Below are 20,215 nucleotides of genomic sequence, written 5' to 3' on the forward strand. Positions count from 1 at the left end.
CCCCGGTGGGGTGGGCCTGACACCATATCTCCTCCTGCAGATCAGCATCGTGGAGCTAGAGAAGAGCCAGCGGCAGCAGGAGCTCCTGCAGCTCAAGTCCTGTGTGCCGCCTGACGACGCCCTGTCCCTGCACCTGCGTGGGAAGGGCGCCCTGGGCCGCGAGCTGGAGCCTGACGCCAGCCGGCTGCACCTGGAGCTGGACTGCACCAAGTTCTCGCTGCCTCACTTGAGCAGCATGAGCCCGGAGCTCTCCATGAACGGCCAGGCTGCTGGCTATGAGCTCTGCGGTGCGCTGAGCCGGCCTTCGTCGAAGCAGAACACGCCCCAGTACCTGGCCTCACCCCTGGACCAGGAGGTGGTGCCCTGTACCCCTAGCCACGTCGGCCGGCCGCGCCTGGAGAAGCTGTCTGGCCTAGCCGCACCCGACTACACTAGGCTGTCCCCGGCCAAGATTGTGCTGAGGCGGCACCTGAGCCAGGACCACACGGTGCCCGGCAGGCCGGCCGTCAGTGAGCTGCATTCGAGGTGAGTGCCCTGGTGGGGTTGGGGGTCTGCAGCTGGTGCCTGCCGACTCTGCCTGGTGTGCTCAGGCTGTCGGGTTCTCAGCAGGAGTGCGTCTGTTGAGGAGACTGAGGTGGGGGAGGTGCTGGGCCAGGCCGCTGCCTCTGAGCGCCAGCCCACGGCCCTCGAGAGTGACTGCAGCTTCTCATTCCAGAGCTGAGCACACCAAGGAGAACGGCCTTCCCTACCAGAGCCCCAGCGTGCCTGGCAGCATGAAGCTGAGCCCTCAGGACCCGCGGCCCCTGTCCCCTGGGGCCTTGCAGCTTGCTGGAGAGAAGAGCAGTGAGAAGGTGCGGGCCGCGACCCCTGCCACGGGCTCAGGGAGGTGCTCAGCAGAGGCGGCCGGCCTGAGCGAGTTGCTAGCAGGAGGGGTTGTCCTAGTTGACCTTGGGGCACAGTGAGGTACTGGGGCTGACCTGGAGTAGGACGTTGTGGCAGAGTTGGGGGGCAACCAGTAAGGACAGGTCACAGGTGACGGGCAGGTGCCATGGAGGACGTGGGGTTTGTCAGGGTGTCCCTGGTGCCTCTCAGTTCTCAGTGACGGACGGCAGGTGCTGGTAGAGACGCAGAGCCCAGTTTGGGAGGCCGCTGCCCATGAGGACTTCCCGGGGGGCACTGGCTTGTGTGCACAGGGATGGAGAGGGAAGGACGGTGACGTTGCATGGACTTGGCAGTGATGGATGTGGGCCCTGGGAGGCTTGGTGGCCCCACAGGTGACTGCCCACCGAGCCGGGCGGGCAGGCTGGAGGGGACAGATGGGCATTGCTTTCAGACACCAGGAGCGTGCCGTCCCTCTGGAGTGTCCCAAAGCGGGTGTCCAGGAGGGCCTGATTGCTTGGGGAAGGTTGCAGGGCCTTGGCAGCCTGGGGGCCGCCTTGAGAGAGCTGTGGCAGGCCCCCGTCCTGTGGCTGTGGTCCCTGTGTCCTGGAGGGGTTTGTTGACCCACGACTGGGGGTCGGGCCTTCGTCTGCAGGGCCTGAGAGAGCGCGCCTACGGCAGCAGCGGGGAGCTCATCACCAGCCTGCCCATCAGCATCCCGCTCAGCACCGTGCAGCCCAACAAGCTCCCGGTCAGCATCCCCCTGGCCAGCGTGGTGCTGCCCAGCCGCGCCGAGAGGGCGGTGAGTGGCTCCCAGGTGGCCGTCCCCAAGGGCCACGTTGAGGCAAAACAGTTTGGGGTGCTCGAGACCTGGCTCACTTTGCGAAGTCTCACGCTCTAAAATGTCAAGCGTGAGGCAATGCAGTCAAGGTGGGCCGTCCAAAGCCGGGGCGTGTCCGGTGACCTGGGCCGTTGTTTTCGCCAGTCTTTTTCTTTTGGGTGAAAGGTACGTGTGCAAGTGGAAAGGGCCTCACACCTTCTGGGTTGAGGAGGAGGTCAGAGGCCCACCCTGGCTCCCAGCCTCACTCCTCACGAGGCCACATTGGCTGCCGTGGTCCCTGTTCTCACAGCTGCCTCTGGGTTCTCCCACCAGTGCTGTGCATGCAGAGAATCTCGTCTTGTGTAGCATGGGTGAGATTTTCTGGGCATTGAACTATTTTTTAAAAATTGTGCGCTTCAAGTATACGTTTCAGTGGTTTTTAGCATTTTTTTTTATTTTTTATTTTTATTTTTCAGACGGAGTCTCACTCTGTCGCCCAGGCTGGAGTGCAGTGGTGCCATCTCGGCTCACTGCAAGCTCCACCTCCCGGGTTCACGCCATTCTCCTGCCTCAGCCTCCCGAGTAGCTGGGACTACAGGCGCCCGCCACCATGCCTGGCCAATTTTTTGTATTTTTAGTAGAGATGGGGTTTCACCGTGTTAGCCAGGATGGTCTCGATCTCCTGACCTAGTGATCCGCCCGCCTGGGCCTCCCAAAGTGCTGGGATTAGAGGCGTGAGCCATGACGTCTGGCCTCTTTCTTTTTTTTTATTTTATTTTTCGAGATGGAGACTCATTCTGTCCCCCAGGCTGGAGTGCAATTGTGTGATCTCGGCTCACTGCAATCTCTGCCTCCCAGGTTCATGCCATTCTCCTGCCTCAGCCTCCCGAGTAGCTGGGATTACAGGTGCCCGCCACCACGCCCGGTTAATCCCCGCCCCCACCAGCTGAGACGGAGTCTTGCTCTGTTGCCCAGGCTGGAGTGCAGTGGCACGATCTTGTGATCTTTACTCACTGCAGCCTCCGCCTTCTGGGTTCAAGCAGTTCTCTTGCCTCAGCCTCCCGAGTAGCTGGGATTACAGGCATGCGCCACTATGCCCAGCTGATTTTTGTATTTTTAGTAGAGACAGGGTTTCACCATCTTGGCCGAGCTGGTCTCAAACTCCTGACCTCAGGTGATCTGCCCACCTCAGCCTCCGAAATTGATGGGATGACAGGCATGAGCCACCGCACCCGGCCAATTTTTGTATTTTTAATAGAGGTGGAGGTTTTGCCCTGTTGGCCAGGCTGGTCTCAAACTCCTGGCCTCAGTCGACCCACCCGCCTTGGCCTCCCACAGTGCTGGGATTCCAAGTGTGAGCCCCCGTGCCCGGCCGGTTTTTTGTACTTTTATACACCTCTGTCTAATTCAGGACATTTTCTTCACCCGGGAAAAAGCGTTGCCCGCCTCAGCAGTCACTCCCTAGCCGTCCCCCAGCCCCCAGGCCCCCAAACACGCTCATGTCTGGGCCTGTCCCTTCTCTTGGCACGTGAGGGCATTCCCTGTGTGGATGGAGTGTGCCATCTTCATCCGTGCCCCGTTGATGGACCCCGGCTTGATTCCCCGTTTTGGCGATTGTGAATCGTTCTGCTGTGAGCGCTGGGGTCCAGGTTTCTGTGTGGATGTAGGTTTGCCCTTTGGCCCATGTGGGAGTGCAGCTACTGGGTTCTGCGGTCACTCTACTGACCTTTGTTGGACTTGGAGTGTGGTGTGGGGAAGTGCAGGGGGTGGTGGCTGGCAGGTGTGTTCTCGCGAGCGCCCTCCTCACCCCATCCGACTGCTGGCATTTGTCTCTGCTGCTCGGAGAACACAGCCGCTTCCCGGTGAGGGCGGGCCGTGGGTTGCTTGGGTTGTGCCCAGTACCCCCTCCCCACAGCTGGACCCCGGGACTCCCGCCTCCTGACCTCCCTGCCTCAGGCCCGCTGCCCATTCACACGCAGGCACCGCGCATTCTCGCTGCGCCACTCGCCTGGGGCCCTGCTCAAGTTCCCCCGCTGCCCTCTTGCCACGCGGTACTGGACGGTGACCCCGGTGGCCTCCCCCAGCCAGCTGCAGGCCTCAACACTCACTGTTTCCAGCTGGGTTCTGGGTCTCCTGGGGCACCTGCTGCCCCTGACACACAGGGTTTTCTCTCTGCAGAGGAGCACCCCCAGTCCCGTGCTGCAGCCCCGTGACCCCTCGTCCACACTTGAAAAGCAGATTGGTGCTAATGCCCACGGTGCTGGGAGCAGAAGCCTTGCCCTGGCCCCCGCAGGTAACGCCTCTCCTGTGCCCTACCCTCAGGACTCTGCTGCTGCTGCTGCTCTTCAGGCAGGAGGGCCGGGTTGCTGGGAGTGAAACAGGGCTTCCTGGGCTGATCATGGGGGCTGCTGCCCCAAACCGCCACGCCTCGTTACTGACACCCTTTCCTGCATCCCACGAGCTGGGATGCGGATCGGGCTCAGCTGCAGCCATCGTGGCCTCATACCTGGGTCTCCCAGCACTGACACCTCCTGCTTGGGTGTATTAATTCAGCCCGTGAGGTCGGCCCCAGTGCTCTAGGGGGCTCCTGTACTCACAGCTGGGAGGCCCCTGACTCAGGATCGGCTCCACACACAGCAGTGCCCAATGGCACACGACCGTGGGCCTCCGTACTGGTAGCAGCATGGTTTCTGGTTCCTTGAGAAGGTGCCACCTGAGCAGTCTCTGCTGTTAGCCTAGTTTCTGCAAAGAGCCAGAGAGGATGCCACTTTGGCTTTTGTTGACACTGCAGGCCTGTCTGTTGTGGAAGCCGCAGAGACAGCATGTCAGCGGGCATGGCTGTGTGCCAGCAAAACTGTACTTAAAACAGCAGAGGACATGAGACCCCCCAGGCTGGTTTGCTGGCCCCAGGTTGAGATGTGGTATGATGTGGCAGCTACTTTTTTAGGAGTAAAAAGTAAAATGTGGCCGGGCGTGGTGGCTCACGCCTGTAATCCCAGCACCTTGGGATGCCGAGGTGGGCGGATCACCTGAGGACAGGAGTTCGAGACCAGCCTGGCCAAGATGGTGAGACCACCGTCTCTACTAGAAATACAAAAATTAGCCTGGTGTGGTGGCAGACGCCTGTAATCCCAGCCACTCGAGAGGCTGAGGCAGGAGAATCGTTTGATCCTGGGAGGTGGAGGTTGCAGTGAGCTGAGATCGCACCACTGCACTCCCGCCTGGGCAAAAAGAGTAAAACTCCATCTCAAAAACAAAACAACAACAAAACAAGTAAAATGTACATGGCCGCTATTGAGACAGGAGGGGCTCTAGGGAGGCTGGGCAGGCTTCACAGTTGGTCACGTGAGGGCCCTGGAGAGGCCACCGAAGCCCGGGCAGTTCTGCCCTCGCAGGGCTGGGTTGTGCCCTTGGGGTGAGGTCTGCTCTGCAAGAGGCAGTGACAGTTTCAGGAGATTTTCAACTGGGTGGCAAACAGACAGCCAACTCCAGAAGCACCTTGCTGCGCCCCTGCACTGAGGCCTCATTGGCAGAAGCAGGGAGGCCGCCCTTTGTCCCCGGGTGGTCATGGAAGTGCACCACTCATCGTGGGCTGGGAAGCGTGGCCGCAGCCTTCAGGGCGGCCATAGCTTGGAGTATCCAAGCTGAGTTGTCTTCTGAGAACAGGAGGGAGGGAGGCCACTCAGCCATGGGCTTTCCTCATGGTGTCTCTGAGATCACGGGGCCAGAGAGCAACTTACTCAGAGGAAGGCTAGCTCAGCGGGGAGCCCGCACCAGGAGGCTTCTTGGGAGGCAGTGTCTCAGCCGGGACCTGCAGGGCACAGGCAGCCCAGATGGGCGGGAGGAGGCACAGGGTCAGCCCTGAGCTTGCCCACAGAGCCTTCTGGTTCCACCCCAGAGGGGCCGTTTTCAGACTCCCAACCCCTTCCCCACTTCCCCGCCTCTCCTGGAGCCCACAGAGCTCCTAGGGGGAGGTGCTCCCACAGCAAGGCTTTCTCTTTGGCCATCCTGTGTCCCCTGAGACCCCCATGTCCTTCCCGGCAGGCTTCTCCTACGCTGGCTCGGTGGCTATCAGCGGGGCCTTGGCGGGCAGCCCGGCCTCTCTCACACCTGGAGCCGAGCCGGCCACCTTGGATGAGTCCTCCAGCTCTGGGAGCCTTTTTGCCACCGTGGGGTCCCGCAGCTCCACGCCACAGCACCCCCTGCTGCTGGCACAGCCCCGGAACTCGCTTCCGGCCTCTCCCGCCCACCAGCTCTCCTCCAGTCCCCGGCTTGGTGGGGCCGCCCAGGGCCCACCGCCCGAGGCCGGCAAGGGGGACCTGCCCTCCGATTCCGGCTTCTCAGACCCTGAGAGTGAAGCCAAGAGGAGGATTGTGTTCACCATCACCACTGGTGCGGGCAGTGCCAAGCAGTCGCCCTCCAGCAAGCACAGCCCCCTGACCGCCAGCGCCCGTGGGGACTGCGTGCCGAGCCACGGGCAGGACAGCCGCAAGCGCGGCCGGCGGAAGCGAGCATCTGCGGGGACGCCCAGCTTGAGCGCAGGCGTGTCCCCCAAGCGCCGAGCCCTGCCGTCCGTCGCTGGCCTTTTCACACAGCCTTCGGGGTCTCCCCTCAACCTCAACTCCATGGTAAGGATGGGGACCGGCAGGGCTGGGGAGCGCGGCCTGTGAAAGAAAGACCAGAGGGAGACCGGGTGTGGTGGCTCACGCCTGTAATCCCAGCACTTTGGGAGGCCGAGGCGGGTGGATCACAAGATCAGGAGATCAAGACCATCCTGGCTAACACGGTGAAACCCCGTCTCTACCAAAAATACAAAAAATTAGCCCGGTATGGTGGCGGGTGCCTGGGAGGCTGAGGCAGGAGAATGGTGTGAACCCGGGAGGCGGAGCTTGCAGTGAACTGAGATCGGCCACTGCCTGGGCTACAGAGCGAGACTCCCTCTCGGGGGGCAAAAAAAAAAAAACATGTGGAGGTGGGGGGCCATGACTGAGCCCGGCCATCCTCCACCACGTGCGGCCTGGCAGCCTGGGAAGAGGCAGCCGACAGCTGTCTCTGGGGTTCGGAGTGCGATGCGCTGCCTGCAAGCTTCTTCATTCTCGGCTGTGGGGCCTTAGTGGTGGTGGGCACATCAGGAGGGGGCGTGGGGGGCTCTGGGATTGCGGGGTGGTGTATGAGGACCAGGAAGAACCAGGACAGGGGCTGTACTGGCCACTGGGCAGGGCATCAGTTTCCTCAGGAGACCCTGGGGTGCAGACAGGAGCCTCCTGGGGCGGTGGGGCTCTCCTGCCTTGGGGTCCCGGGTCTGTGGTATGTGCATCCATTGTGTCTGTCTGCCCTCAGGTCAGTAACATCAACCAGCCCCTGGAGATTACAGCCATCTCGTCCCCGGAGACCTCCCTGAAGAGCTCCCCTGTGCCCTACCAGGACCACGACCAGCCCCCCGTGCTCAAGAAGGAGCGGCCTCTGAGCCAGACCAATGGGGCACACTACTCCCCACTCACCTCAGACGAGGAGCCAGGCTCTGAGGACGAGCCCAGCAGTGCTCGGCGAGTCCAGGGGCCCGGAGGGGGGCAGGGCCTGGCAGCAGGGGCAGGAGGTGCCTGCTCACCGTGTGTGTGTGGGTGGGTGGGTGGGGAGGACCGGCAGGCTCTTAGGGGGTGCCCTGGATGGGAGGGAGACGTCTGTTTTGTGAGGGGCCTCCCCACAGGTCCTGGGCCCTGTTCCGGGCAGGGCCGGCCTCCCGGACCATTCGGGGTGGGACACGAGCAGGGCCACCGGTTAGAAGAGGCAAGCTGAGGAGGAGCCGAGCGCTGCAGGAGAGAAGTTTCAGCAGTGAGGCGTTGGAGGTCTCATCCGCACGTCTTGCCGAGTGTATTACAGTAGCTTTATTAGATAAAATTCACATATCGTATTCTCCATTTAAAGTGTGCAATTCAGAGGTTTTTGGTATATCCACATTACCACTGCCTAAATCCAGAACCTTCCATCATGTCCTGAGAAAATATCATCATCCCCTTGAAACACTCACTCCCCTTCTCCTCCCCAGAGTCCCTGGCACCCCCTGCCCCCATCCTACTTTCGGTCTCTGTGAATCTGAGGGCTCTAGGGACCTCCTAGGAGCGGAGTCACACAGGATGTGGCCTTTTGTGTCTGGCATCTCTCACTGAGCGTGACGTCCTCAAGGTGCATCCTCGGTCCCTGTCGTGGCTGGGTGGTGCTCCGCCATCTATCCGCCCGCCGTGCTGGGCTTGCTTACCCTGGGCGGTTGTGAGCAGCGCTGCTGTGGCCATGGGTGTGCATGTTTGTGTTTGGGAGCGAGTTTCCCGTTTCCTGGTGCCTGGGCGGAGGTGCTGGGTGGCCCGGCCCCCTGGGCTCTCCAGCAGCCACACCATTCCACTCTGCCACCATGGGTGCACGAGGGTCTGAGGTCCTCAGTCCCCACATCCTCAGCACACTGAATTTCTTGTTTTGATTCTAGCCATCCGAGTTGTCGTGAAGTGATATAACATGGTAGGGGTTTTTGCCTTTTTTTTTTTCTTTTTTTGAGACACAGAGTTTTGGTCTGTGGCCCAGGCTGGAGTGCGGTGGCGCGATCTCGGCTCACTGCACCCTCCGCCTCCTGGGTTCAAGTGATTCTCCTGCCTCAGCCTCCTGAGTAGTTGTGTCTACAGGCACACGCTACCACCGTGCCTCGTTCGTTTTTTTGTTTTACAGAGATCGGGTTTTGCCATGTTGCCCAGGCTGGTCTCCAACTCCTGGCCTCAAGCCTTCCGCCTCCCAGTGCCTCCCAGCGTGCGCCGTCACAGCCGGCCCTAAGTGTGCTTTTGGTGGTGTTCTGTGTTAGTTCGTTCTGCTCCTTGCCCACGTGTACGTGCACGTGTTACAGGAGAAACATCCTAGCACCTGGATGCTCCGTTTTGCATTGGGATTGCTCAGCTTAGTGGTTTCTAGGATCTGTAGGAATGTGTGTGTCCCTGGTGTGTTTTTGGGACATTGGATCAAAGTGACCCCATGCAGTGTGTGGTTGGGCATGTCTTCACGTGCTGGCCTGCAGTGCTGTGGCATTGTTTGCCACCTGAGGCACTGAGGTCTGAGAGGGGCCGGGAGAGGGAGGTAGGAAGAGAGCTGTGTCTGGGATTCTCACACTTCTGTGTGCTGGGAAATTGCTTCTCCCATTCAGCTGCTGTGCCTGATCTCTTGGCTGCTTGTCCCAGCAGAGGCCCTGGAGTCCCTGCCAGGACAGTACCCTTGTGGCACAACACGGGTGGATCCCAGGGCCCAGCCACCCAGTCCAGGCCTGGCCCAGGGTGGCTGCACGGATCCCCTGTCTGGGCCGAGTGCTTCTCGTTCACCACCTCCGGAGCTCCCTGGGCTGTTGGCTGTCAGCATTTGTGTCATTCTTAGTATGCAGCTGGGTTTCAAGCATTAATGACCTTTTTTTCTTAACAGAATTGAGAGAAAAATTGCAACAATCTCCTTAGAAAGCAAATCTCCCCCGAAAACCTTGGAAAATGGTGAGTAACAAATGTTTTGCGGCGTGGCCAGGCCTGTCCGTGCGGCCGTAGTGCCCAGTCAGTGCTGCTGACCCACCTGCTGGCCCGCTGCATCGTGTCCCGCATGGTGCTGGCCCACTGCATCGTGTCCCGCGTGGTGCTGGCCTGCTGTGTCGTGTTCTGCGTGGGCGCCGACACTGGGGGCACTGGGCTTCCAGAACTGCCTCTGGGAGGCCCTCACTGCAGCCCAGGGCCTCCACGCACACGCCATGCTCTCACAGTGGGTGGCTGACCTGCGGGGATCGTCACCTTAGGTCCCCTGTTTGCTTTGCACCCTGGCCTTCCCCCCGAGTGGTGCCTGCGTCCTCCGTGAGGACCCTGACCTGCTCTGGGGCAGCGCCATCTTCCCTCCCGGAGGCTGCTGACCTCAGCATTTTCCCCAGAGCTCATCCCGCATGGCCTCTGAGACCCGCTTCAGCTGCCTCTGTCCTGTCTTCCGCCCTCCTGTCCCATCCAGTCCCGTCCCCTGCCATCTCATCCTGTGCTGTACTCCTCCTGTCCCATCCCATCTTGTCCCCTCCCGTCCCCTTCCCTCCTGTCCTCTCCCATCGTGTCCCGCTTGGCATCTTGAGTGTCTGTGACCAGCCCTGCCTGCAGAGTTGCCCGGGCCATGGCAGCAGCCCCAGTTAGCCTCATGGGTAGCCCGGGCAGGTGCTCTGGGCTCACAGCTTCTGCCTTTCCTCTTTGCCAGGTGGTGGCTTGGCGGGAAGGAAGCCCACGCCCGCCGGCGAGCCAGTCAATAGCAGCAAGTGGAAGTCCACCTTCTCGCCCATCTCCGACATCGGCCTGGCCAAGTCCGCAGACAGCCCGCTGCAGGCCAGCTCCACCCTCAGCCAGAACTCCCTGTTCACGTTCCGGCCCGCCCTGGAGGAGCCCTCTGCCGATGCCAAGCTGGCCGCTCACCCCAGGAAAGGCTTTCCCGGCTCCCTGTCGGGGGCTGACGGACTCAGCCCGGGCACCAACCCTGCCAACGGCTGCACCTTCGGCGGGGGCCTGGCCGCGGACCTGAGTTTACACAGCTTCAGTGATGGTGCTTCTCTTCCCCACAAGGGCCCCGAGGCGGCCGGCCTGAGCTCCCCACTGAGCTTCCCCTCGCAGCGCGGCAAGGAGGGCTCGGACGCCAACCCTTTCCTGAGCAAGAGGCAGCTGGACGGCCTGGCTGGGCTGAAGGGCGAGGGCAGCCGCGGCAAGGAGGCAGGGGAGGGCGGCCTACCGCTGTGCGGGCCCACGGACAAGACCCCACTGCTGACCGGCAAGGCCGCCAAGGCCCGGGACCGCGAGCTCGACCTCAAGAATGGCCACAACCTCTTCATCTCTGCGGCGGCCGTGCCTCCCGGAAGCCTCCTCAGCGGCCCCGGCCTGGCCCCGGCGGCGTCCTCTGCAGGCGGCGCGGCGTCCTCCGCCCAGACGCACCGGTCCTTCCTGGGCCCCTTCCCGCCGGGACCGCAGTTCGCGCTCGGCCCCATGTCCCTGCAGGCCAACCTCGGCTCTGTGGCCGGCTCCTCCGTGCTGCAGTCGCTGTTCAGCTCTGTGCCGGCCGCCGCAGGCCTGGTGCACGTGTCGTCCGCTGCCACCAGACTGACCAACTCACACGCCATGGGCAGCTTTTCCGGGGTGGCAGGCGGCACAGTTGGAGGTAGGCAGGGCAGCCCTCCGTCCGCCCCCCGCCCCGGCCCCCGCCGGAGGCCCCTTCCTTTGCAGGTTTCCTTCCGCACTCTCTTGCACCAGGAGCTGAGCTGCAGGTCCCCTGGTGCTGGCTGGTCCCCGCCATCCATGCACGGTCGCGAACTCCAGTCCTGTGGGGAGAGGGCTCACGCTGAGTCCGTGTGTCTTGGGTTCTCTGGTTGTAACCGCGTCCCTCTTGTTTTCAGAAGGCCACCGTGCGCAGGGCCACCAGAGCATTACTTTCTCCCGTGGAGGTCACCTGCTAAGTGTGGCCGCCCGGGCTCTGGCAAGGCTCTGGGAGCTGGTGTTGGGTAAGAGCGAGTCCCCGCAGTGCCTGCCCAGACAGGGCGGAGAGGAGCCGCCGGGGGGAGCGGCCTGGCCTTGGGGCTGCTGCGGGGCGGGTGGCCGGAGGGCGGAGGGCGGGCCACCACGAGCCTGGCCGAGCCGCTGCTTGTGCTTGGTGCCCGCACACGCCTGGCGGCGCCGTTTCGCTTCCCTTTTTGTGAGCCTGCGGCTGCTTCTCTGCGCTTGCCTGGATGCTGCCGCCTGTTGAAGCTGCGTTTTTCTCTCCTGTTTGCAGGTGTCTTTAACCACGCGGTGCCTTCCGCCTCTGCTCATCCGTTTGGAGCCCGTGTCGGCCGCGGGGCTGCATGTGGCAGCGCCACACTGGGCCCGAGCCCGCTGCAGGCGGCGGCCAGCGCCTCGGCCTCTTCCTTTCAGGCCCCGGCCTCGGTTGAGACCCGGCCGCCCCCTCCGCCTCCCCCGCTGCCCCTGCCTGCGCACCTGGGCCGGTCCCCCGCGGGGCCGCCCGTCCTCCACGCCCCCCCTCCACCTAACGCCGCCTTGCCTCCTCCCCCAACGCTGCTGGCCTCTAATCCTGAGCCCGCGCTTCTGCAGAGCCTCGCGTCCCTCCCGCCTAACCAAGCTTTCTTGCCCCCCACCTCTGCTGCCTCTCTGCCGCCTGCTAACGCCTCTTTGTCTATCAAGCTCACCTCCCTCCCGCACAAGGGCGCCCGTCCCTCCTTCACGGTGCACCACCAGCCCCTGCCCCGGCTGGCCCTGGCCCAGGCCGCGCCCGGGATCCCACAGGCCAGCGCCACGGGGCCGTCCGCGGTGTGGGTGTCCCTCGGCATGCCGCCTCCCTATGCCGCGCACCTTTCGGGGGTTAAGCCGCGATAAAGACCTTGCTTAGCTAGCAGTGCGTATTGTGTAAGGTAAGGCCAGAGCCCTGCGCGGTGGCTCACTCCAGACACTGAACTGTCCTTCCTTTGGCAGAGAAGACGGCCACAGGGCTCGGCAGAAGTCCCGGGGGTCCTGAGGAGGGAAGAGGGAGAGAGCCAGGGAGACCAGGGAGATGGTCGCGAGAGGAGGGACTGCAGGACGGGCACCAGCCATGGAGTGGCCTGAGTGTGTTGGGTTCCAGCTGCCCACAACTGGGTCCCTGCGGTGATGCCGCAGGACTGAGGCCAGCCCTGGGGGCAGCTGTGCCAGCCCCTGTGGGTGAGGCTCACGGGGTGCCAGGCTGGGGGGCTGGGAGCTCTAGCTCCTAGAGCAGCCTCCAGGGCTCCGTCCGCACCAGGCCCAGGTCACTCATGACAGGTGGCGTGGCTTGGTGCTGTTCCCCAGGCGCCCAGCATGTAGCAGGCACGGTGCCGGCTGCAGAGGTCCTGGGGAGCCAGGGTGGCTGGCTGGATGCCTCTGGTCGGGGCCGTCTGGCCAGTAGCCTCGGATGCCCCTCATAGGGAGCCAGTGAAGCCCCTAGTGCCCTGCCTGCCTGGGGGCTGATGGGTTCCCGGCGGGGTCGAGAGGCAAGCTCTGTGCCCTGCGTGATGGGGCCCCCTTGCTGGACACGGCTGATGGCCACACTGCCCTGTGGTCGTGGCCCACAGCCGAGGGGCTTTCAGCTGCTCAGATGTCAGCACCAAGCTGGGCAGGTTAGTGTAGACAGTGCCCACCTTTGAGACCAGGAGGAAGTTGGAAGCAGGAGTGATTTTGATGACGTGAGGCCTTCAGGGAATGTCATGTTCACTCCTCCCCCGAGAGGCTGTGGAGACTGTGGCTGCTGACCCCTGAGGGAGTTGGCCACCCGTGCCCTCCAGGGACATGGCGTGCCTGGCGGCATAGTGCGAAGGTGCCCTCTGCTTGCCCCTGGCCTTCTGCCTCAGGGGCCCCTGGGACACAGGCCTTCCTGGGCGAGTCCAAAGCCCACCGGGCAAGGAGAGGAGGACTGGGAGCCGGGAGCCAAGGCGGAGGCTGTGGCCAGGGCTGGTCAGCCTGGCGGGTCAATGCGGGCACCTGCGGGCTGGACAAGCTATGCTGGGGTCTCTTAGGAGATGAGCTGCAGGTAGGGTGGCTTCAGCTGGACTCGGCTGTGTGTCTCCTTTGGAGGAAGGCTGGAGCTTGGCCGGCGTGTCCAGGTGTCAGGCTCCCTGGTCTGTCATGGGGCACGCCTGTCGTCTGTTGTGGTTAGAGGGAGCTGGCACCATGCCTGTCACGGTGCTGGCCCCAGGTGGCGTGTGTGCTCGTGGGAGACCTCGGTCCCCAACCTGGGTGAGTGTTGGGCTCCCCCAGGCGCGATGGTAACCTCAGGCCGCTCTTCCCGCTGTGCCCTTCTGCAGGTAACTAGGATTTCTACCTCAACCGCGAGACCTATGCAAGGACGGTGTGGACCAACTCGCGCCCGCGGCATGGTGCCCGCCGGCCTGCCGGGCTCCCACCCCTGGACGGCAGAGGCGAGGACGGACGGGAGCTCCACTGTGAATCGGCGGCACGCGCCGCAGGAGGCTGGGACTGGTCCAGTTTGTACTGTCGATAGTTTTAGATAAAGTATTTATCATTTTTTAAAAAGTATAAACAATTCTGACTTATTTTATTCCATCTAAGTGGTAAAAGGCAACTTATTGAGAAATATAAATATCTATATATGAGAGCTCTATATAAAGACACGTGTCTGCAGGGCGGGCCCGCCAGCGGATTCGCCACAGCCTGCCCCGGTGCTATCTCGTCCCCAGGCCCGCGCCTGCCTCCACCCGCTTGGTGCTGACTAGACGCTGACAACGCCGAACCCCGTTCTCGGAAACGCCGCCCGGCCGGCTCCCCCGACGCGCTGCTCCCGTACCAAAGGCAGGCCCGTCGCCACCACATTCCTCGGAGGCCTCCCCGCGGCCTGAGCCCCTTCCTGAGCCCCTGGCGCCTGCCCTGAGCTCTTCACCTTTACCCCGGCACTGTGAACCCCCAGACTGTTCACCCTCCGGGGCGTGGGTTGCGCCCTTGCATGTGAAGGGGCCTGCGCGGTGACGCAGCTGGCTGTGTGCTGCGCGATGGTGCTGTGAGGACGGCGCAGGCACGTGGAACAAGTGCATTTACTTTTGTATTTCTCGGCTGTCCATGGCTCGCAGCATGCCCTGCGATGCGGGGCAGGCCTGTCGTGGGTCCCTTGGTGTTTCTGTACAGGAGAGAGTCACACTAATGAGTGGCAGTATTTTATAGAGATGTGATGAGAATTTATAAATTTCATAGATTTGACAGCTTTTATTTTTAGATGGTATAATGCACAGTGAAGAGGAAAGAAAAGCGAGGGAAAAAAACCTTATTTATTCAAACAGTGCACAAAATGGCCCCAGCGTCAGCCCCCACCCTAGACCCCTCAGTTGCAGCTCCCAGCAGCCCAGACAGAGCTGCCGGCGCCCCTGCCTGCCCCACATCCCTTCCTGTCAGGGCCACGCCTGGCACCCATCCCTTGGAGCCTGTGCTGGTTCTCCCAGCTGCTGTGGGTGTGCTGGGGCCAGGGTGCACTGCTGAAGCCTGGCCTCTCTGGCCCTAGGCCCCAGGGTGACGTCGGCCCCCCACTCTGTAGCCTTGGCGGGTGCCTGGGACTGGGTGTGGAAGGAGAGGAGCTGAGGCCGGGGTGTAGCAGGCAGGCAGGGCCACTCCAGTGCTTCTGGAGCCCTGAGCAGTCAGGGCCTGGGTTGTCTGGGCAGTGGTGGCTCTGTGCCCTCCCTGGAGGATGGGATCTGGGAGTCTGAGCTCCCCACATCTGGCCCTGGGCTGTGTGGCACTTGCTGAGCCCACCTTCTCAAGTGCTTGCTCCTGTGAGGTGGCATCGGGGAGCCCCTTCCCCAAGGTGCCACAGATCCACCCTCCAGGGAGCTGCCAGCCCTGTGTTCTGGTTCCCAAGGGCAGGATGGACACACGTCACATCCCTACCATGTGGCCTCCAAAGAGGGAGCCACGGAGGAAAGGCTTCTGTGGTTGCTAGGTGGGGGAGTCCTGTGTGGGAGGGCCTGGAAGACCCCTGCTTGTGCCTGGTGAGGGGGGTGCTGCCTCCCCCAGCCCCCAACAACCTCTCAGACCCCCACCCCCCAACATAGCTGAGTTCTGAAGATGGTGCTCCGGACCTGTCCTCTTAAGTGGTACCCAGTGCCCTCCCCACCCCGCGTTGGTGCTCTCAGCTAGAAGGTGCTGTGCCTCTGCCTGAGCCCCAAGCCCCGAGCCCGGCCTTCAGGACAGGCAGCCTGCTCTGTGTCGCCACGGGCCGGATATGCCACAGGGTTGATGGCAGAGACGGCATAGAGTCCCTGGTCTAGAACAAGACACATTCTTTAAACACTGTATTACTTCTGCCTCCCTCTAGGGGACAGTGGCAGTCCGGGTGCCATCACGGGTCCTGCAGACAGCCATGCAGGGCTCCTGCCCACGCAGGCCACTGTATGTTCAGGACACGCACTGGGTCTCAGAGCCACTGGCCCAGGCAGAAGTCTCCTTGAGCCCACTGGGTCATATGCGTGTCACCACACGTGAACTAGTGTGGTGGCTGCCTGCGGACACCCTCCTGTTCTGAGCCCTGGGCCTGTGTTCTTCTCAGACACTCCCAGACTGAGGAGTGGTGTGTGGCGGGTGGCAGGGTGGCTGTGGAGACTGGTGATCTGGAGCCTGGTGCTGGCACCTGGCCTGAGTTTCCGTGGGCAGCTGGCGGGGACCTGTGCTGCTGCTGCTGACTGTGGGTGGGCGGGCGGCGCCTGGGAGTGGCTCTTGCTCAGGAATTGATAGGAACCCTAACGACTAGGACACCCCCTCCTCGGCCCATGAGGCACGCACAGTGACTTATTTAAGACTTTCCCCTTAATTTATCTGCCCCCAGGATGCGTCAGTCTGTTCAGTGGTCAGCAGGCCCCCCACCCCCCGCCGACTGCCCTCGCCATCGTGGTCAGACCCCCTCCCAACACAACACGCTGCTGGTCTGTGTCAGCCTTTGTAACATGTGGGAGGCTCTGCCGTGTCTTCCGGGTGAACTGTATTTGGATTGCGCGCATTGTCACGGTCCGCCCCTGGGCTGCGGGAGCCCCTTCCTCTGGGCACCCCTGCATTCTGCATCTCCACCTCTAGACGCTGTAATAAACAGACCGTTTTCACTCGGACCTGGTGTGAATGGCAGCCTTTCTTCCAGGTGGCATGAGCTGTCTCCTGGCGGCCAGTGAGAGGCCCCGGCTAGTGTGTCATCGCCGAAACGGGGAGTGGAGGGCCTGGGGTGCTCCTAGCAGAAGCTCCGGGGGCTGACACCAGGACACCCTGGCCTTGGGGAGGCTTATGAGGGCACCAGGCCACAGGCAAAGTGCCTTTTGATGAACGGAAAACCAGATCTGCGACCCCAATGACATCGGCAAAGTCCTTTTCACATCAGATGGACCAACGCTGGCCCAGGCCCCAGCCACACTCCGGGAGGGCCCGTGAATGCCAGAGGCAGGACCCCAGGTCACTACAGGATTCCTGATACCACACAGCAGCCCTGTTCTCCCCAGGCCTGGGTCCCAGCCTCCACCTGTCCTGGCTGGGGGTTCTAGCTCTCCCCTCAGTGCAGGAGGCCCAGCCACTGCCTCTCAGGACCCTGAGCCTTACTTCCCTTGGGTGGGGGCTCCCTGGCTGCCCCTCCCCTCTCCTTCACTTCACCGCCATGCAGTATGGAAAAGAGGTACCTTTATTTGAACAGAACAAGCACCCCGGCCCCAGGGCAACCACTTCCCCAGGTGCACAGCCAGGGCCCTCCTGTCTGCAGGAGAATTCACAGCTGGTGGGGAACTCAGCCCCTATGCCATTCACAGCTTTGTCTGGCTCTGTACATTCATTCAGCACGGGGCAGGGGGGCCATGCCACCAGCCTGGGGGCTCACCAGGCCCCTGGATGCACACAACTCAGGCGGGGCACCTGTGGGAAGGCGCATATCCTGGCGGCAGCAGCACGTGGCACCAGGTGCCAGGCCAGTTAGGTGGATCCTGGGGCCCCAGGGAGCGCAGTTTGCTGGGCAGTTTCATAAAATGCAGCCCCTGCCCACACCCACCTGGCTTCAGGCTTTGGATGTCTCCAAACCAAAAACCTCCCACTGAAAATCCAGGTGTGATGGCCGGGTGTGGCGGCTCATGCCTGTGATCCCCGCTACTTGGGAAGCTGAGGCAGCAGAATCACTTGAGTCCAGAAGGTCAAGGTCACAGTGAGCTGTGGCACCACTGCACTCTAGCCTGGGCAACACAGTGAAACCCTGACCCAAAAACCAAAAACCAAAACAAAACAAATCCAGGCATGGCCAAGTGGTTCATGGCTGGGCAGGGCCAGTCCCGTCCCGCTGCACGCTGACCACCGTGCCCTGCGCTCACGCCTGCAAGCCACTCAGCTGGAACCTGGCCTCCTCGGATATGCCGAACTGTTCCAGGGGGTCCTGTGGGGAGGACGGGTGGCCATGAGCCAGGGCTGGAGGACTGCCTCTGCCACCTGCAGCCCCACCCCGGCCACCTGCAGCCCCACCCCGGCCCTCTGCAGCCCTGCACACACCTTGCCCGTCACCTTCCGGATTTCGTTCCTGTAGAAGATGAGGCTTCTCCGCATGAACTCGTAGCTGGGGAAAAGAGTAGCACGGGGTCAGATGCCTGCTCTGCGTGGCTGCTGTGCCCACCCCAGCAGTGCCCACCACCGCCTGGCCCCACCTGGCCCGACGCAGAGCCTCCATCCACTCCTGACACTGCTCCTCGCTGCTGCACTCAAAGTGATACTTCCTCTCAGGGTCCTCGATGAAGCCTGGGGATGGAACACCTGTGGTCAGTCCTACCCACAGCCACAAGCAGCTTCCTCTTGCCATTGCCCATAAACTGTCCCTTCTCTGGCCCCCACAAAGATGTGTTCATGTCCTGACCCCCAGAACCCATGAGTATGGCCCTGTATATAAATAGGATCTTTGCATATAAACTAGTCAAAATGAGGTTGTCGCCAGGTGCGGTGGCTCACGCCTATAATCCCAGCGCTTTGAGAGGCCAAGGTGGGAGGATTGCTTGATCTCAGGAGTTTGAGACCAGCCTGGGTGACATGGCAAAATCCCCATCTCTACAAAAACAAAAATTAGCCAGGTGTGGTGGTGGGGCCTTGTAGGCCCAGCCACTCCGGAGTCAGAAGTGGGAGGATTGCTTGAGCCAAGGGGGTTGAGGCTGCAGTGAGCTGTGATCACGCCACTGAACTCCAGCCTGGGAAACAAGAGATCCTGTCTCAAAAATAAAGAGGGCCAGGTACTGTGGCTCAAGACCGTAATCCCAGCACTTTGGGAGGCCGAGGTGGGAGGATCACTTGAGGTCAGCAGTTCGAGAGCAGCCTGGCCAACATGGCGAAACCCCGTCTCTACTAAAAATACAAAAATTAGCTGGGCATGGTGGCGCGTGCCTGTAATCCCAACTACTCGGGAGGCTGAGGCAGGAGAATCACTTGAACCCGGGAGGGGGAAGTTACAGGGAGCCGCGATTGCACCACTGCACTCCAGCCTGGGCGACATACCAAGACCCTGTCTCAAAAAATAAGCAAATAAAATAATAAAGTAAAGTAAAAAGGGTTTGTCAGGGTGGGCCCTAAATTCTGCTTGGCGTCTGTGTAGAAGGGGAAATGTGGGCACACACGTGATGCAAGGAGGACAAGGTGACGCTTCCACAAGCCAAGGAACCTGGAGGATACAGGCCACCACCAGGAACTGGGAGATTCCCCTCGGCCTCAGAAGGATTCGGCCCCACCCACACCTTCATCTAGGATTTCTGGCCTCCAGAACTGTAGAGAATGTTTCTGATATTTAAGCCACCTGGCCTGTGGAATTTTGACAGCCACTCTGGGCAAACTAGCAGGGACTCCATCTTTCCCCGCAGAAGGGAATCTCTTAAGACCCAGGAGAACACCCCCCTCTCACTCCTCCTACCCCCACCTGGGATTTCCAGCCCGGGGCCATATAACAATGCTAGACCCATGCTACTCGTGGCAGCTGGGGAAACGCTTTGGGTGGGGCTGGCCCACCTGCCCTGTAAGTACAGCCTGGGCCCACAGGGAAGAAAGAGCAGAGTCTGGGAAGGACCCAAGCTTAAGTGGACTCGGCAGGTGGGAAGGGTGGTGCCCGCCAGGAGAACCTGACCTTGAGCTGCCCGTGGACAATGCACTCTTGTGTTTGAGGAGGGTGGCGCCAGGCTGGGGACACAGAGGAGACCTTCGGCGCCTGGGGAGGGGAAAGTGCGGCGCTGCGGGTGCCCCGGGCTGCGGGAGGCGCCGCTGGCTTCCCTAGCCCCACTCACTGATGGAGAAGGTGCCGGGCTCTTCCCGGATGACTCTGCAGCGCTCCAGCAGCAGGGCTCCGACGGGCTGGAGGAGACACGGGCGCCGGGACGGGGCAGTGAGCACCCGGCCTCCGAGGGGCCCAGCCTGGGACCCGCCCGCGCGCCCGGGACGCCCCTACCTCGGCCTCGTCTGTCCGAAAGTAGAAGAGGAAATTCACCACCAGCTTCACCAGCCGCCTCTTCAGCACTGCGGGCACAGCGCGCACTCAGGGGCGCAGGCAGCCCCCGCCCGGACCCCGGCCTCCCGTCCCCGGCGCCCCGACCCGGACTCCGGCGTCCGGCACCCCCGCCCAGACCCCGGCCCCGGCCTCCCGCCCCTGGCACTGTCTCGGTCTCCCGGGTCCCGCTCACCGCTGCCCTTCTTGGGGCCCCTCATGCCCAGCTCGGCCGCCATCTCGGCCGGCTGCCGGGACAGCGCCTGCAGCTCCTTCTCGTTGTACCGCATGGCTCCGCGGGGAACGGGAACCCGGGCCGCGCCCTCCCGGCCGCCGTCCCCGCTCACGCTGGGGCCGGCGCCAAAAATGTCTCAGGGCGCAGACACGGAAGCACCCCCAGGGCTAGTGCGCCTGCGCACCTTGCCCAGCCATGCCTCCCGCCTCCGCTGCGTGGCGCTGGCGACCCGTGGCTGCTGGCGTGGGCGGGGTACCGGTTGGTAGGAGAGACGGACCGTT

At 62.3% G+C, this 20,215-nt stretch overlaps 2 protein-coding genes across 5 annotated transcripts in view; one reads left to right on the plus strand and one right to left on the minus strand.

Moving 5' to 3' along the window:
- DOT1L (DOT1 like histone lysine methyltransferase) overlaps window positions 1-16,334 on the plus strand; it is a 68,578-nt gene extending 52,244 nt beyond the window's left edge. For 3 of the 4 annotated variants that reach the window (XM_055371166.2, XM_055371167.2, XM_055371169.2), the window contains 9 exons: window positions 41-525; window positions 716-851; window positions 1,535-1,681; window positions 3,878-3,992; window positions 5,744-6,327; window positions 7,040-7,245; window positions 9,149-9,213; window positions 9,944-10,888; window positions 11,498-12,131. In XM_055371166.2, coding sequence (XP_055227141.1) covers window positions 41-525; window positions 716-851; window positions 1,535-1,681; window positions 3,878-3,992; window positions 5,744-6,327; window positions 7,040-7,245; window positions 9,149-9,213; window positions 9,944-10,888; window positions 11,498-12,096 — 3,282 coding nt within the window. In that variant the 3' untranslated portion in view covers window positions 12,097-12,131. Of the gene's footprint in view, window positions 1-40; window positions 526-715; window positions 852-1,534; window positions 1,682-3,877; window positions 3,993-5,743; window positions 6,328-7,039; window positions 7,246-9,148; window positions 9,214-9,943; window positions 10,889-11,497; window positions 12,132-13,535 lie in introns of those variants that run through there. The other variant, XM_055371168.2, reaches the window with a different exon arrangement.
- A 539-nt stretch (window positions 16,335-16,873) lies between these two features.
- Window positions 16,874-20,064, minus strand: PLEKHJ1 (pleckstrin homology domain containing J1). The gene is made up of 6 exons (XM_004059695.5): window positions 19,896-20,064; window positions 19,664-19,731; window positions 19,503-19,569; window positions 17,892-17,982; window positions 17,740-17,803; window positions 16,874-17,626 (listed from the first exon to the last, which is right to left on the minus strand). Exons 1-6 carry the CDS (start codon window positions 19,987-19,989, stop codon window positions 17,561-17,563), a joined length of 450 nt encoding a protein of 149 aa, XP_004059743.1. The 5' UTR covers window positions 19,990-20,064; the 3' UTR covers window positions 16,874-17,560.
- Between the last annotated feature and the right edge of the window lie 151 nt (window positions 20,065-20,215).

The sequence above is a fragment of the Gorilla gorilla genome, chromosome 20 (assembly GCF_029281585.2).
Source record: "Gorilla gorilla gorilla isolate KB3781 chromosome 20, NHGRI_mGorGor1-v2.1_pri, whole genome shotgun sequence".
NCBI lineage: Eukaryota > Metazoa > Chordata > Mammalia > Primates > Hominidae > Gorilla > Gorilla gorilla.